Source organism: Mercenaria mercenaria, chromosome 4, assembly GCF_021730395.1.
Source record: "Mercenaria mercenaria strain notata chromosome 4, MADL_Memer_1, whole genome shotgun sequence".
Lineage (NCBI taxonomy): Eukaryota > Metazoa > Mollusca > Bivalvia > Venerida > Veneridae > Mercenaria > Mercenaria mercenaria.
In genome coordinates this window covers 80,834,723-80,852,729 of record NC_069364.1, presented here as the reverse complement: position 1 = coordinate 80,852,729, position 18,007 = coordinate 80,834,723, and the positions used below count along the sequence as shown (strand labels likewise).

The following is an 18,007-nucleotide window of genomic DNA, read 5'->3' as shown; positions in this document are numbered from 1 at the left end:
AATGCTCGTCAGAGCCTCGCATTTTATTATTTTATTCAACTCGTTTAATAAATTCAATATGAAAGACACTCATGTAATATCCTCTTTTTATCACATGTTTGACGTCGCGGGAGTGTAATAAAGCCATTACTTAAAAATGATAATACACTATTATAGTGTAATAAAGCTTTGACGTCGACGTCGTTTATGGTATAGGAGACGTTGGTCAGATTGACTTGTTTATATAATAAAAGAAAGTAGAATGTTTGATGTTTCGACAGGAAATGCTAACATGTGATAAAAAGAATATTACATTTGTGACTTTCCGCTTTGAATTTATTTAACTCGTTGAATAAAATTGATCAAATGCTCGACAGAGCCTCGCATTTTATTATTTTATTCAACTCGTTCAATATCCTCTGTGTAAGCACTTCTGTGTCGTTACAACACTTTTGTCATTCTGTGGGTCATATAACATTCCTTAACTTACAGCAATGTGCATATTGCCCAACACCATGAATGCCGCAACAAGTAGACTGGTGTGGATCCTGGCTATACAGTGAAAAGTAGGTACATGCATTTTTATAATCAAATACGTCATTGAATCTATACAATGTTATTTTTATGATGAACTCACAGATAAACTGCCCCTGATTTCGCTTCTGAGTATAACATTGATTTTACCCTTGATCGTTTCTGTTTTTAGTCCGTAATAGACTTAAATGAGTGTGAATCGTGTTATGAGTATGTAAGCCAGGTGCCGGTGGTTTAATACTTTTAAGCGGTACTCTACTCCACTTTTTGAACACCACGTAGGAATACTTGTCAAGTGAATATCAATTAATGTTTTCTCTCTAAAAATTAATTTATTTCTGTTTCATTTTTCAGATAAAGACACATCATATAAAGATTTACAGTGATTTATGACAGTTACAAATAAATAAACGTACATAAATGTAGAAACGTTCTTCTTGTCTTATGTAACAATATTTTGTTAGCGCTGGGGCTTTACCATTAGAGAGAAAATGGAATATTTGTGGATTTGAAGAAACTATGAAAGAGAGAACAGTCACTTCAGCAATCTGTACATTGACTCCAATTTTAACACTACGATGTAAAACAGTAGTTTATCTAGTTGATAAGTGGTAAAGGATCATCAACTGTATTAGACAACATATCTTCTGACAAAATAGCTTTCCCTCTATCACAGCTATCCCGCCACTTTCTTAAATGAACAAAACTGCTGTCCCGCGAATACAGCTATCCCGCCACTTTCTATACGGAACAAAAACAATAGCTATTCGTCCACTTTCCTATTTTGCCAATATTTTACAAACTATCGAAAGTTCTTTTTTTTACTGTTAGGTCTAAAAGATGTCATCAGCAAAGGATAAACACATGGAGAATTCTGTGTAAATTCATATATTTGGATTGCACGATATATCCGTTACATAATTTATGTACCCTTCTGTATTCCTTTTTAGCCTGGCTATAGCTCTACCAAGTTTCAACCTCGCGTCGTTTGAGTTTTTCTTCTATTTCTATTTCTATGTGACTGCATCACACAAATATTCTGGACGTGTAAAATAGTCTGATATTTATTCTTTTAATCTTGGTATTGTGTGTGTGTCTGAGCAAATGAGGAGTACTGTTTTAAACAACAAAAACATGAACAAGCAGCAACGGAATCTAGAATAATTATGAACTTTATATTCACGTTCACTAGGTTTAGGGTTAGAGTTGAAATTGGCCCCGCTCTGGGGCAAACTTATTTTTACATAGAGTTATATAGGAAAAACCTTTAAAAATCTTCTTTTCTTGAACCACAATGCACAGAGCTTAGATATTTGGCATGTAGCATAGTCTAACATTGTTTAAATCATGACCGGTCTATGCACAATAAAATGTTGATTCTTCAGGTGTATCGGTTGAAATATCACTCAATAAACACTGGCTATCTGTCCTTTTAGGGCATTGGTTGTTTAGATATTGTAGCCTGTTTGTTTTAGTTGTGTGTAGCAAACTATCATTTGCACGCCTACGAGAGATAACTCCAAGTATCGTAGACACACTCATTTCGGTTATACAATATGGACTGAGATATAAATTAAAGTACATACGCAAAAACATGTATGTCAAATATATTGTTGCCATATTTGTTATTACTATGATCAACACTCAGGTCATACCTGAACTAAGTACTAACTAATGTAACAGATTTCCGTCTGTAAGGATTTGGAATTTGGAATTCCTGGCTTCTGCAAGTGTTGTGTGTTTAAAACAGCAATTCCATACGTCATACTTTGCACAGGATTGGTTGATATAGGATTGTCCGAATCTTTGCTCTTCCGAGCATCATTCAAATTCTTCATCTTGACAGTAGTCTTGTTGTACTGGAGATACTTCTGGAAGCTAGTCGTATATACCATGACGCCTGCTCCTGTGACTAGTAGAGAAACACCGCCGACAGCTACAATTACATACAGCGGTACACATATATCATTTGCTGGACTTATAGTCCGCACAGATGTCTCTTCCCCTGAAATAAAGAGTAAAACTCTTTTATATTATGTTAACGCCATAGCAATTGTGTCACATAATCCTTTTATATAAATGTATGCAAAATTCAGTTGAATATTTGCCTCTATAAGTTCTGCTCGCATTTTCTTCTTTGACAGCTAACATGACAACGACCAAGGCGACGTTTGCATAAACTATGCAAAATGAAAACATCTCTAAAATTTCTGTTGTCTTTTGTGCCAAAAAGGCAAGCATAGCTGTTTTCGGCAATATAATAAAGCATTTGAGCCGTGTCATGAGAAAACCAACAAAGTGGGTTTGCGACCAGCATGGATCCAGACCAGCCTGCGCATCCGCGCAGTCTGGTCAGGATCCATGCTGTTCGCTTTTAAAGCCTATTTGAATTGGAGAAACTGTTAGCGAACAGCATGGATCCTGACCAAACTGCGCGGATGCGCAGGCTGGTCTGGATCCATGCTGGTCGCAAACCCACTATGTTGGTTTTCTCATGGCACGGCTCATTTATGAAATCGTCACAATTATAATATAATATTCCGGCAAGCAGCTGTTACAGTCTGACAATGCATGCTATTTCTGTGTAAAATCAGCTTAAATGTTATGTTTGCTTTGACATCATCCTTAGGTATAACATTTACCATACATTCAACAGCTGCCGTCTACAGATATGTTAACAAGTTTAACTTTTACAGTCACAAAAAAATGATACAAAAAGCGGTGGTGTAACGGAAAGTGGCTGCGTTGTAACATACCGTCTGCTAAAGCTACAAGCCTGTATCCCCGTACTATATTCGGAATATTTTCTCCATCACCTGTTCCGCCTTCATCGTCACGTTTTTTTCTTTTGGCGGTAGCAGTAGTGTCAGAACAGACAGCCTAAAATATACGTCTGAACACAGAATATTTACATATACAGCAAGATACGCCCGAAGTTCTAGCGAAAAAATGCGTAAGGGGTAGGGGAGGGGTATGTAATGTCGCAATGGGTGAGGATTAGGAGTTGCGACAGTGGTGATGGAATACTAAAGCACAAGAAACTAAAAGTGATTTGTTTTGGTGGTGGGTGGGGGAAAGGGTAATATGGATTTTTGCACTCCTCTGAACACCTCATAACCACCAACCTTTATTCCAACTTAAAAGTCAATGCTCTGGGCTTAAATATGACGGACAGATTTGACCTTGCTGTGACCTTGACCCACATACCTGCTTCATGCACTGTACACATTCGTCTCATCCTATATGCCAGGATTAAAGTCAATACCTTGAATGATTAATAAGTTATGAGGGCCAGATTTGACATTCGAGCTATATTTGTGAACTTGACATTTTGTCCTACCAACCTGATTTGTATGCTGTGCACATCGTCTCAGTGCCATTACTTGTATTATGTAATATTTATGTCATGATGGGCTTTTAAGCCTAAATGATTTTCAATAAAAGTGTCTGTTTGTCTTAATACGTCTGTTTTGCCGAAACGGTTGTATAAAAGTAAAAGTAAGTACAATCAATGGCAATTTTCATAAAAGAATAATGAGATGCAAAATCACCGTTAAATAGCACATGGACGCTCTGGCTGATTTCACAAATGGAGATTGATTAACACCTATATTCAAATAATTACATAATTAGAATTAATCAAGATATTGTTGCAAAACCAGTTCATCAAATACGTCTTCAAAATATTTTAACTGATCATAAAAAAATTATTAGCATGCTTGCAACTTGTATTATGGAGGTTATCACCAAATAGACAAGATCGAGAATGGAGCTATTTTACGTCGGTTCGCTATATATATGTGCACAAGGACATTGTACCAGTTACCGTAGATTATCAATAGATAATCATATTAATTTGCTCATTAATTAAGCAAACACTGACACTTCTCTGCTGCAAAATACGTACATGTATATAACATTTTTTTTTATTATTTCTAACGCGAGCACCTAGGTAGAAAAATGAAGTGTAATATAATTTCGTTATTCTTCTTTCCAGTTTTTAGTATCTTCCTCTTCATATAATGTATTTATAGTGTGGTGGTGTACTCATTCCAGGAAGCGCTCGAGATCGAGTCTTTTTTTGTTACCTTGCCAATATGACACCGAAAATACAGTTTTCAAGGAAGCCTTCTAACGTGCACTGACATATGCTTACATAAAATAAACGAAGAGAAAAGATAACAAACAAATTCATTTGAAAAAACTTACCTCTGGACAATTCCACAAGCATACTTCTAAAATACAAGTGAAAACAACTTCAGTAGGACCGCCTGCGATATTTGTCGGTCGGAACATGTAAAATGTAGTGCTCAAATATCCGACTGTAGTTGAATTGAATGGTCCAAACAGGTCATCATCTTTCGGGCAACGGTCCTCCATCATCGTAATGCCAGAGGCATAACATGATTTTGCAACAATGTCGAAGTAACCTGAATAAAAGTTAAACAATAGTATTGCAGCAGCTATCGTACAGACGGCATCATGAACGCCGTCAGTATTTGTGCATGTATAAAGGATCGACGGGGCTGGTCTTCTCCAACTCTCAGGCTATTGTACGTCTCGAAAAGGCAAAAAGCATCGACTGAAGCAGGTTATTATATTTTCTTTTCCATCGGAGCGAAACCGGAATGAATGACCCCCGAAGGGACCGTTTGTTTGAAAGGTGACGGCCTGCAGTTTATAAATTATTAAAATTGGATGCAATTTGGGACTTTCGGTGGATCTTTGAAATATGTATACAGGTAATATCTAAGAGAGTGAAAATTCCATGTACATGTACATTTCTAGTGGGTATACAGTGCAAATTCTACTCTGTTTAGTTCTGCCCATTGTTTTCTCGTTTAGGGCATTTTTCCATTATTTTAACTGGGCACTTACGCCACTTTTCATGGAATTACACGCTAGGGTATTATTGAAGGTTCCATGTGCACCGCCGTATGAACACGTCTGCGGATGTCTCTAAATTTTATGCTTCTAGCATATGTAAATGTTGAGTTCTGCTCAACACGGGGCTAGAGGGCGTGGACGGTAGCATGCATTTCCACTACCGTCCGCGAACAGGCTCAATCAAACCGAGCCTGCAACATTTTCATTTTGCCGTGTTGAGCGGTTTGTGGTGTTTCCACTTTTTCTACTTGATTGGAGAAAAGACCTTCGTGGGTATTGATGTTTAGGGTTACTAAGAAATAATACGGAAGTGAAAAGTGTGAAATAGGCTAAGGCATGTGGAAGGGAAGAGGCGCTCAGTACTGGGATACTCAGAAACAATATGGAGTACCATGGGAGTATAATTCGGAATATCGATTTATTCACTACTCCATCATACTCCTACCAAACTATAAAACAAACCACTTTCTATGCTACTCCATATTGTTTCATGATCTTCATATAAGCGTTCCCTAATAGTCCCCATTACTTACATTCCTTTCCGCTTTCCTATCTTTATCCAAATTGTTTTTAACATTCCCCATATACACACTATTTCTTTTTCTTATACACCCGCCTCTCCTCTATTACAAGTAACCTGGCCTAGGCTTATTTTCTCTTCATGATGATAATATTGCTTCGTATCTCCCTATAACCCCCTTGTCAAAGCAATTGAACGCTCCAGTTACTTCCAAATAACTGGTTATGTGACTGTTTTCAGATATTGTTTATAAAAGCAAATATAGTCATAAAACTACATTAATTTAATTTGCCATTGTAGATATCTACTATCGTTTTATGTTTTTGAGTGAACTTGTTATTACCATCGTCATTATTCGTAACACGTATGATCATGGTAACCGCTTCACCAAGTTTAACGTCACTTCCGCTGTCTAGACGATTTTCTCCACTGTAAAGTGTCATGGCCACTTCTGGTTTGTACATAACTGTTGATAAGTTACCTTCAGGGGTGCTGCAATGAAATGGAACCATCGTTATAACAAGGTGAAGATTTCGTGAAATCCATGTTTACTGTGTTGTCTATTGATAGTATTACATATATAGATATTGTTATTTTAAAAGCTAAATAAGAACAAAAAAATACACAAGTTACGGGCCTTTGTGGTTAAGGCGTCTTACTTAGAAGTAATTCCCCCACCCCCTCCCCGCACCGATATGAGTTCGAAACCTCGCTTAGGTTGTACCGTGAATTCTTTCATGACAGAAAGCAATCCAGCTGGCTTGCAGAAGACAGTCTATCGAGGTTCCAGCTCATGCAGATGGACACCTAGTCTTCTTCCATATTGAACAAGCCAAAACGTCGTCATATAACTTATATAATTATGTCGGTGTGACGTTAAAACCAACAAAAAGAACGAACTAAACACACAATGTGAAAAGCTATCGCGTATGTATGTTACAATGTCACTCACAGTTCCCTCAAATATACATAAATCTTAGTTTTCATACATTTGCATCATGAAAAACGTACTCAACGAAGTCAATTTCTACTGGTTGAATAGCTCCAAAATCGGTGTTGCATATGAACCAAATAATAACGTCATCTTTGGTCTGATACAGAATGTTTCTTTGAACAGCCACGTAGAATTTCTCATCCTGCAATTCAAATCATCTCTTATTTTACCTTAGAATATCTTTTAAACATTTGACAAAGTTTACAACATAATAAAAGGAAACTGCAGAAAACATGACACAAGAAGCATAGCTCAACAGAAACGTTTGAATATGGTTGAGACATTAAAGGCTATTTATATATTTATTTACTTATTTATTTACTGCAAAGTAAATATATAATGTTTCAGTGCATAGTTGTTTGCGGGGGTATTAACCGACGTGAGAATATTGAGATTTAAGTGTATTGTTTTAATACTTTGAAGACGCAATGTTTATTCTAGCATACAGAAGCAATTTTACGACGAAAAATAAACCTTTATTTATACCTAAAATGAAAAAGTATGCCGCAAGGCTCCGAAAATGACTAAACGAAGAGTCATCATACATCTGTTTAATGACACCAGACTTGATTCAGAATATAATTATTTCGATTTTCTATCACTTATATCGCAAAATAGCATATTTAGTTATACCATGTATAACAGCGCCAGTTCAGGTTAATTCGCACACATCGTGGTCAGAATCCGTCTATAGATTTTCTAATAAATTATGCTGTCGAGAGAATGCCAATTGTAATGCATAACAGTTTGATAATAAGTACATTTAATATTGTCACTCTTTGTATTAAATTCAGTTAATCTGATGATTTCATAATTCCCCTAGAACTGAGTTCATTCTAAGACATATGAGAAAGGAAATGCAACATTTTTTCTCCACTTATATTTTAGTTCTAGCAGACAAGGCGCCTTATAACATCAAAATCATTTGACGCCTTAATGTTATTCATGCTTTACGTAACGATTTTTACAGTACTAAAGCTTACACCTTGAGTCCTTCCACTGAACAAGATTTAATTAGTAATCTCGTCACTGAAGTTTGTATTTCAAAGTTCGAATAGATGATAAGCAATATGAACTTTCAAATATGTACTTGATTCCTAAATTACATAAACAACCACATTAAGCTCGTTTCTTGGCTACTTTAAATGTTTAAACAACAAATGACAAAACATGAACAAAATGTCGTCGTTCGAAACATTCTTTTAAACTTGGATACCTAAATGTCAAAAAAGAACATTAAATTATAGCTTTAACTAATTTTTCTAGCGGTAAAGATCAGAGTGAGTGAGTGAGTGAGTTGTTCTTTTCGGCGAATCGACACAAAATGGTCACTGAATCGGCACGACCGTATGATTTTTCACTGGATTAAAAAATATCATAAATAAAAACCAGGAACCGTATTTTTTATTTAAAGGCGAATTTCAATTGAACGTGGCCGTGTCTTTTTAAATGTTCTATTTAGATGTTGAAGAGATCGATATCTTTACATTTTTTTGATTTTCTGTACTCATGGAAAGCAGCCGAGTGCGACCACACATTTTTGTACAAACAACTGCTATAACAATAGTTATTTTTGTAATTTTATACGGGTATAAACCACTTTAAGACGTCTTGCAAGTCTTCTAGGAATCGCCAGCAAAAATGAAGAATATCAAGAGGTAGCAGCGACGAGAAAAATTGTACTACAATTTAATGGTTGGGGTACAGAATAAACTCGCAAAACGGATTAAATACTTTTTATTGAAATTAAAAGAAAAACATATTCATGTGTTTTATGACTATATACCTTAGTATGTGAATTTATCAACACTTCTGTTGACTTCTTGAAACGTAAATTTAACTCTAGTTGTTTCATATTCAGTCGTCTTACAAATATTTATTACTTTATTTCCTTATCTATTTTCGTTCCCTGATATATGTGTATTGTTGTTTTCGTCAAGGAATAAATTGGTAAATGTGACTGTATTTCTAAACTACTTTGGAGTGGGGTTGTACAACAGCAATGCACTGTTTCGTTTTATATAATAACATTTATTATTTTGTCGGCATTATACCAAAAAGAAAAAAAAGACCGAAAAGTTTCTCTGTTTTATATGTGTTTATAGGTCACCTACGAGAAAACATAAACATAAAACCTACCCAATTAATATTACATTCCTCAAACGTGCACTCGTGTATCATTGTCCCAGCTGTCGTTGTTACTATGTTATGAGCCGTGCTCGTCCGGAAATACAAGAGGCCGTTGTCCGGTGCGTTTGTTACGGTAACTATAGCAGTGCTGTCCATGCATGAAGTAAGGTTCACTAAATAATGGTAATATCACATTGATTTTATTCGTTTCGAAAATTTCTTATTCAAATTATGTTTGCTTTTTTTCATAACACAAATACTTTTCTTTTTGTCTAATAAACAATACATGATTTCGTATTAAGACATTCAATGAATGGGTAAAATAAGCTTAAAATTGAAAGATTGAAAAAGAAAATGAGCTTTTACAATCTAGATCAATTGATTTTGAAGTGAGTTTGTTAATTTCGATTTCGTTTTGTGACGTAGCATTTCTAAATCTACGCGTTCACTTTCTTAACGATTAGACAAAAAATTCAAACGTCACCAAAAATAAAGAGAAAATGTCGTTTTGCAAGAAAAGTGAACAGCATGTAATTATAAATGTTCATTATATACCTATTTAAATTCTGTAAAAATTCAGCTTGTATTTCACAAGTAAATATGAACAGACAGAAAAAAATCCGTATAGTACCTTACCGGACTATTTTCATTAAAATGCATGACCTGACATAGCTCTATAAATAGCGCACACTAGTAAAAACTTCATTAAGTTTAGTTTTAACATCGATAAACATTGAAGATTTCGTTCAATAACAAAACACCAAACAAAAGGGTAGAGTTATCCGAGTTGTATAATAAAAGGGTCATTATAACAGCAGTTAAATCTGAGATTTTGTATTCAGCTCACGTGGATTTTGCAAGGTCGGATCACACTCGGCGCATGCACACCTCGTGAGATCTGATCTAGCAAAAATCCACTCGAGCCGAATACTGCATCCCAAATCGAGCTACTATTATATTAACCCTATTATATTACCGTCTATAAACGTTTGTCAGTTTACAGATATTGCCTTGAATTCTGGAAAAGGGCGGAAAGAAGGGGCTACACTTTCAGATAGTTCAACGCCTTAAAAAGTCAGTGTAACGTATCTCCGTTCTGATGCATTTACAATAATATCCCAGTGCTGAAAGATCACATTGTTAGGCCTAACATCGTCTTTAGCAGTTTATTGTCATTTTTTTTTCATCCTTTACAAATGATTTTATTTTAATTTTTAACTGAGAATATTTTAAGTATCCACTAGTACCCAGTAGTACCTATACTAGCACTACAGGATAGTACGGTAAACATGTATGTTGGTTAAAATACTGTTCATTAACCAAGAACTGTGAGAAGTTCATTTTACGATTTATATATTCTTTTTATGGACGAATCGGGTCTATTTCGTGTAAGTCATTGTATACATTGCTATGTAAGAGCTGTTTCCTTTAGACTTAACAGCAGATTGGACATTATTGCAAATAATAAAAATTTCTGATTCGCATTTCACATTTTTGTACTCTGTATCTGACTACATGCTGGTGTAATATACTCAAGATTTACCTAGTGTTGTATTTAAAATTTTGAACTATCCGAAAGTGTAACCGCCTTTCTGGGGACATTTTCCAGATTCCAAGGCATATAGGTCAATAAAATGACTAGTAGTGTAATACAGGTTAAATTGTCGTGTACATCCAGGCTTTCTATTATGATTTGGCTCTGTTCACTTTCAAATAGGTAAACATGTACTTTTCATTTCACGATGTAAAACTTTGCATACTTTAATAGACGAAAAAAAAAAACATGAAGCTAAAAAAGACCGCCACTAATTGCATGTATATACCATTTTAGAAGCAATTTAGTTTTGCCTTTGGCACGGTCAATTTCAACGCATACATGTGTGTGCCTGAGCATAACATTGAACCAGTATTTGCAGGATTTCAACAAAGATTGTTTAAGCTTACCTGTTGGTGTAATATATTCAGATGTAGCATTGCAATAGATCAACATTATGCAAATTATTGCAAGCATGGTCGTGTTATGTCGTACATGCCACGTATGCCCCTAATTATATTGATGTTGTGTCAAAATTATGATAGTATTCAATCTGACAATTTTTTATGACCAAACAATTTCAAATACGACCATTCCATGACAGAGTTATAAATTAACTTGTGACAATCTTTCTTTCACAATAGACCATTTTGTATCAAGAACATTTTCAATTACTTTTCTGTCAAAAGAGTGTTTTAGTTGAAGTAATGGTATCATTGTCTATACTTTCTGATTCGCGTGGTTTTAATGTCAAATGCATTCCCACTTTCGATTTTATTCCGATCCACGTGTATTAAATGTCAAAGTCATTTGTTTAACTGTTCAACTTATTCCGATGCATATTCATATATTTTCACAATTCTATATAACACGGATTAAAAAAAATGTGTTTCAGATAACTTTATTTTTGTTTATTTCAAAGTTACTGCTGTATCTTCAAATACACAGTTCAGTCCGATATTGGTAATAGAGCAAGTGGCAAATGTTTGCAAATTTATAGCATCACCAACAAGTTAATTATTACAGATTTAGTTTGACCTGTATTGTAAATTACCCATAATAAATATTTTATGAGATTTTATTTCCTTTTCACATTTTTGTACTCGGTATCTGACTACATGCTGGTTTATTACACTCAACAAATAAATAAATGTTATAAACATTTTGGTGTTACAGGAAATCTAGCCCAAACTTGATTTAGAGGCTTCAGTTTTTTTTTGCCGCTGGCTGTTCCTGGTTCGTGTCCCATTGTGTTCCTTTTGTTAGCTCGTTTGGTCCTCGTTGTCCTTTTTGTCTTTAGGAGTCTGCGTTCTTGAAACGTGTCTGTCCCTGTCAAATATTCATCCTTGAATTTCCTTGAATTTCCCATTTCTTTCATAAAATTAATTATATTGTTGATGATGGATTATTGAAGTAACCCGTCTGCTTTAGTCTCTTGTTGTGGGCCTGCTTCACGACGTGTGGTCCTGGCTTCGTTTGCTGTGCTCTAAGCTTCCAGAATATTTACCCTTACCTTTATCTTTTTTATATTGACACTAAAGGTCGTATTAAACATTTTGTAACAATGGACGTCTTAACTATTGAAGAGGTAGGGTCCGGTCCATGATCCAAAAGTTTCTACAGTTCGCGAATAAACAATGTACTAATCCTATTATATCGTCACTGCAATGGCTTAAACATTTTGAGAATATGCTAAATTAGTCCTACCGCCTCCATTACATAACAATATATTTGATGATTTCCAGTATTTTTTTTTATCTTTAATGCAGAAATATCATCCATTTAATTGTGAAACACTGTATTTTAGATTTCCTTTATTATCTACAGAAAATAATGTTAATATATTTAGAAGTGCATATTAAGGACAGCAAGCGTTTTAAAACTCTATAAACGCTTTAAAACACATAGATCTAGTGTATCTGCAAAATAATGGGAAATCAAGTCTTGGTACTACGTTACAGTTGCATAGATCCCAATATTTTGTCCGATGCTCATGGCCTACTGTGCAAAAATTTAATGCAGTAATGTCATCCAGTAGTAAAAATGTATGTATAATCTTGCAAAAAATTATTGAAGAAGCATTATGTGTATGAAAAAAAACCCCTCGAAAATCTATTTGCTTTGTGATCGGATACTATTATTCTGTTTTGTTCTCTATCTTTTGTCTATATGTTCACTTCATTGTGTATGATTGTCTTTGCCATAAGTTTTTTTTATATTTATAACTGGTATTGCGATTAACGTTATACAACATTTTGATACTTGCTAGTTAATATACACTTTTATTTTCTTTTTATTTCTCATTTTCGACAAGGAAAAGGTATTTAAGCGTTGTTCGAACCTTTTGCACATTGTTTATTTTAAGTATTGTAGAGTTGTTTTTCTATGCAAAGATATGCAATAAATATGTTTGAACTATTGTAAAAGTAAGGGGTTTGAGATTTCGTGATTTACAATTGTGTATGACTGCCTGACAGCTACGTATTATGTTGTGCCGTATCGCATTCTATGAATGTCAAGTCAAGCTGTTGTGCATTGAGGGCTTCATCTGGCCTCATGTTTACAAAACATTTTTCAGTCTCAGCTGAGTTAGAGTTTTATATTTTAATATCAATTTAACTAAAACTTCAAGATTAAATTTCAGCTGAGACTGACCATTAATATTAAATAGTCACTTGAAAATTCAGTTTTAAACAAGCAGCTTAGAAATGACAAATTATGTTTCATTAAAAACTAAGCTGAGACTGAAAATGATTTGTAAACCTGGGACCAGAATGAGGTATTTTGTTCCCTTATTGAGAATACTTATAAATGTATCTTTATATTTTCTGTTTCAACACTATTTTGTACTTTAGAACTTTTCAGGATTCTGTGCCCCACTGTGTTCTTTTGTTCGTTTTGTCTTACTTGTCTGTTTGTTTTGTTTTGTATGTTAATGTGTATGTACGGGTTGATTTTGTGCGCCTCCTTGTTTACACTGCTGTGGTCTGTGGTCAGGGCAAGCTGTGTTTTTGGAGCGTGGCTTTCTCTGTTGAATATTCATTATTGTTTCTTCCCCTTCCCCCAACACCCCATACTTTTTTTCTACCATATCCCCATTTTTGTAATTTTCTTTGAAGGAAAATGTAGTTGTTGTTGGATGTTTGAGACAACCCGTCTGCTATATTCTTCCACTACAGTTTCTATTTGTGACAGGCCTACTTTGCGAGCTGTATTTGCAGCGTTCTGTGCTTCAGTGAATCTACCCATACCATTTAATTTTTATTTAATATCCCATTCACTACACTACAGCACACTTTAGTTCAAACACTACACTAATAGGACCGCTGGAAAATGATGTAATACATTTTGGCATAATCCATTTATATGCATTTGCTCATGTGCTTGTATAAATGAAACATAATGAACTAGACTGCGAGGTACAAGGGAGGCGTGAAAACATCTAGCTTTAATTTGATTCTGACGTTTGTAAAGATGTCTATTTCACAAAATATTGAAACTTGTAAGAAAGATTTCAAAACATATTTAAATCTCTTTATTCAATATATATATATATATATATATATATATATATATATATATATATATATATATATATACTTTACACATATGTTTGAAAATTATATCTTGCTTTGACAACCAGGCTAGAAAAAAAGCACCGTTTGTTGATATATAACATTACTCAAAGGGTCATGCAAATAGTTGTACATGTTGAACTCGAGAGTTTCAAACAAATCATTCGTTGCAACATAGAATTTTGCTAAATACTGATTGTCTTTGAAATATATTCACTACACAAAGCAATACTGTGTGAAACATTCCTATTCATTAAATAAGACGCATCATCAAGGTATTAACAATATTTATAATTATGTACATTTCATGCAAAACGTATTGCAAGAGATTAAAGTTCTTTAACCCTTATTTGCTATTTATACAGAAGTTTGTATATATATGTAATATATCTTTATTTGCAAAAACAAAAGCACACACGTCTATGTTTGTCCCATTATTTTAGTTCCACCATTATCACAGATCTTCGTCGGTAAGGATATAGAATTGTTGGCTGCTGCAATTCTTGTTTCTTAAAAAGGTTAACCCTATGCATCGTATCGCCGTTTGTGAGATTTGATATTGAACATTCAATGTGTCTTTCTATGGGATCCTTCGAACCATCTTTAATTTTTGTGTGAATTGTGTTTTTCATTTGAGCAAAAGTCTTGTATTTGAGAAATGTTCTGTACACAGAAAGGCATGTTCCAACTGCAAGCAATAATGCACCAGCAACAGCTGAAACAATGTAAAACGATATACATATCCCATTCTGTGTCGTTTCATTTGTCACAAACGTTTCCTCCCCTGAAAAGGTCGAAATCAGTTTTTATTATCATATTCATTCTACATTACAAGCAACGTCGGCTTTACAAACACATTTTATGTAAAATTAATGTATACATCTCAGTACCCTATACGGCTAATGAAATGGTTAATTAACATTTTCTAGAAGACTAATATTTCCCAGTTACTATTGGTTTGTTCGTCAATTTATTAAGAAACGTTGCATGACTGTAGGGGAATTAAATGAGCATTGTTCTGAAATTTCTAAATGAAGTGAGTATTTCCCCAGTGATTTAGACAAAATATATTCATGTTAAACACTATTATGAAAACAATAGTTATATATTAACTTGAATTAACATTGTCCCAAACCGATTACTTCTAACTGTTTTATCAAGAAACATACCGTCTGTTACAGCAAGAAGCCTGTATCCACTGATTATATCTGGAATGTTTCCTCTTTCGCTCACTTCGTCTTCAGTTCCACGTTTTCTTCTGTTAGAGGAGAACAGGGTGTTATCGCTTGTTTTGGACAAACACACATTCTGAAATACAATGTGGTAAGATACTTAAAAAGTTAATGATCGCAAAGAATTGAACATTTTACTTGTAGGCAAATCATAACTGAACTTTGTAGACAGATCATAACTGAATTATCTTCATATGCAATACTGAAATGATTATACGGTTACAACAATTTATTGTGCAATGACTTTTATTTTTTGCAGGATGTAGGTCAATAGAGAATCGTATTTAATTAATTCTCTTATATCAAGTCAGTAGTGGTTTCTCAGGTGTGAAAAATATGCTATACACGATACTTGGTCACTAATTTAATAATTAATGCAATAAACACATTATCTAATGTAAATATTTTATCATCAAATCAGGACACACTTTACTGTTTAGGGGCCATCATGCAAATAATTATTGCAGACAAAACATCCACCACAGAGCTTAATTGTAGCACAATATAGAAGTACTTTAAGATAGTACAATTTCCGTGCAAGTACGTATCTTAATATACGATTTCGGCATCTCTCGGCTATAACAGAAAAAGACTCTTCATAACAACCGGAGAATGACGGAAATCACATACGGAGAATACGTAAACGAACGGAAATTGCCGACTGTCGGTACAGGTCCATTACCTTTAAATCTCCAATGTCGGTGACGGATACACAATTTTACTAAGTAATGCCTCGAATGGCATTTGTGGTATCTCCCCATCTTTAAACAAGTGCACAAATTAAGTAAAGTAATACTTTCAGTGGCACATATGGTCTTTTACCATTAACACCACGAAAGCCACTGTTCAGATTTTGCAATCGGTGGTTTCAATTAAGCAAAACATATTATCTTATATTAAACTATAAAACCTGTCATATTTTCAATAATACTGATACATAAAAAGGCTGAAGAGATGAATGTCAAAATCTTTTAGATAGAACATATCTCCTTACAGTTTCTAATACAAACTTCCAAAACACAAGTGAAAACAACTTCAGAAGGACCGCCATCGATATTTGTCGGCCGGAACATGTTAAATGTAGTACTCAAATATCCGACTGCAGTTGAGTTGAATGGTCCAAACAAAGCATGATCCGCCGGACAGTGATCCTCAATCAGCGAAATGCCAGATGCATAACATGATTTTGCATCAACATCGAAGTAACCTAAATACTTGTGGAAATTATTAATGTGTATGTGACTAGTGATCAAAATATTATGTTGAAATTCTATTTATTCAAAATAATGCACACTAAGAAATACTATCTGTGAAAGGTTTAAGTCTTTATCCCTGCTATTAGACTTTACGATAGATAGAACTATTCTCCTCTGGCATTCAGCATGACAGGTTACCATTCAAGAACAAAAAAGTATTGTTGCCTGATCATTGTTTGACTGGTTCAATTAATTAGAAAAATCACATAAAGTCATCACTAAATCAAATGGTAATTTATACACTTTTATCAGGCAACAGAAAGGTTAGAGGCTTATTTGCATATCAATATAAAATGTAAATATATTATGAAAAATATTATAGTCCAATATAAGAAAGCTATGGCTTGGAATACTGCTGTTCGAGTTTGTTGCACAGGCGTTGTTGCCCTGAAGAGATTACTTTGCTTTGAACTGCTTGCTCTCCAGCTTAAGTTAGGAGTACATGGTTACCTGTTTTGCAATGTTTGGCTCTTTGCTAAATGCCTGCGGCGATTTTACACATACGTTTTAAATTTACTATAATTACCAGTATCATCATTGGTTACAAACATGATCTTAGTGATTTCGTCACCAAGTTTAACTTCTTGTCCGCGTTCCAGACGCTCTCCTCTCCTGTAAAGCAACATGGCTACTTCCGGTTTGTATCTAAATGTTAAATTACTGTCGAATCTCCTATAATGAAGAAGATTACACATTTAAATAAAGCAAATAAACATTTCTTTTGCATTTCTAATATATAACATTCCATTACTTTAATTGGTGAATCGCCATTAAAAAATGCATTTGACCATTTACAATACTCTTCTACAAACAGTCAGGTTCTACGATTGCATTCAAATTCCCTATTCGAAGATAGTTTTGACTGTGTTTGGGGTACTTTGTGCTTCCAGGAAATCTACTCTTACCTGTTATCTATTATGTATGCATTTCCAGTTCGTGTTTGTAAATTGCATAATCTTAAATACCCACAAAATACATTTGTGTATAAAGTGCTCTTGTAAAGGTTCCTGAACAGGAATGACAGCAAAAACAATTTTGAATGTACTAGTATATATATCGTGTATTTTTATATTATGAAGGTCGAATCTCCAGCTGTCTTCTTGTCTAGAATTAACGATCTGAATTGTGTACTAAAAACGGCTATGCACTTCATTCTAGTCCGAGGATCGCAATTCAAATACCTAAGTGCTAACCAGAATGCACTCCTCAACTGGAATTGTGAACAGAAGACCAGTTTGCAGTTTACAGTTGAACTGCAGAGTGCAAACTAATTTTACTAACATGACAATACAAAGTTTTATTCAACGTTCGGTACATGTTCAATTAAGCGCGAAACTGTAAGTTCAATAAAATTTCATGAAGCTAC

The 18,007-nt window shown here is 34.4% G+C and overlaps 1 protein-coding gene across 1 annotated transcript in view; it reads left to right on the top strand.

The window, feature by feature from the left end:
• Positions 1-18,007, top strand: part of LOC123553024 (serine protease inhibitor dipetalogastin-like) — a 47,998-nt gene that overhangs the window by 4,025 nt on the left and 25,966 nt on the right. Inside the window, exons 4-5 of the mRNA XM_053542295.1 lie at positions 472-510; positions 978-1,124. Of these exons, the coding sequence (XP_053398270.1) occupies positions 472-510; positions 978-1,124 (186 nt within the window). The remainder of the gene's footprint in view (positions 1-471; positions 511-977; positions 1,125-18,007) is intronic.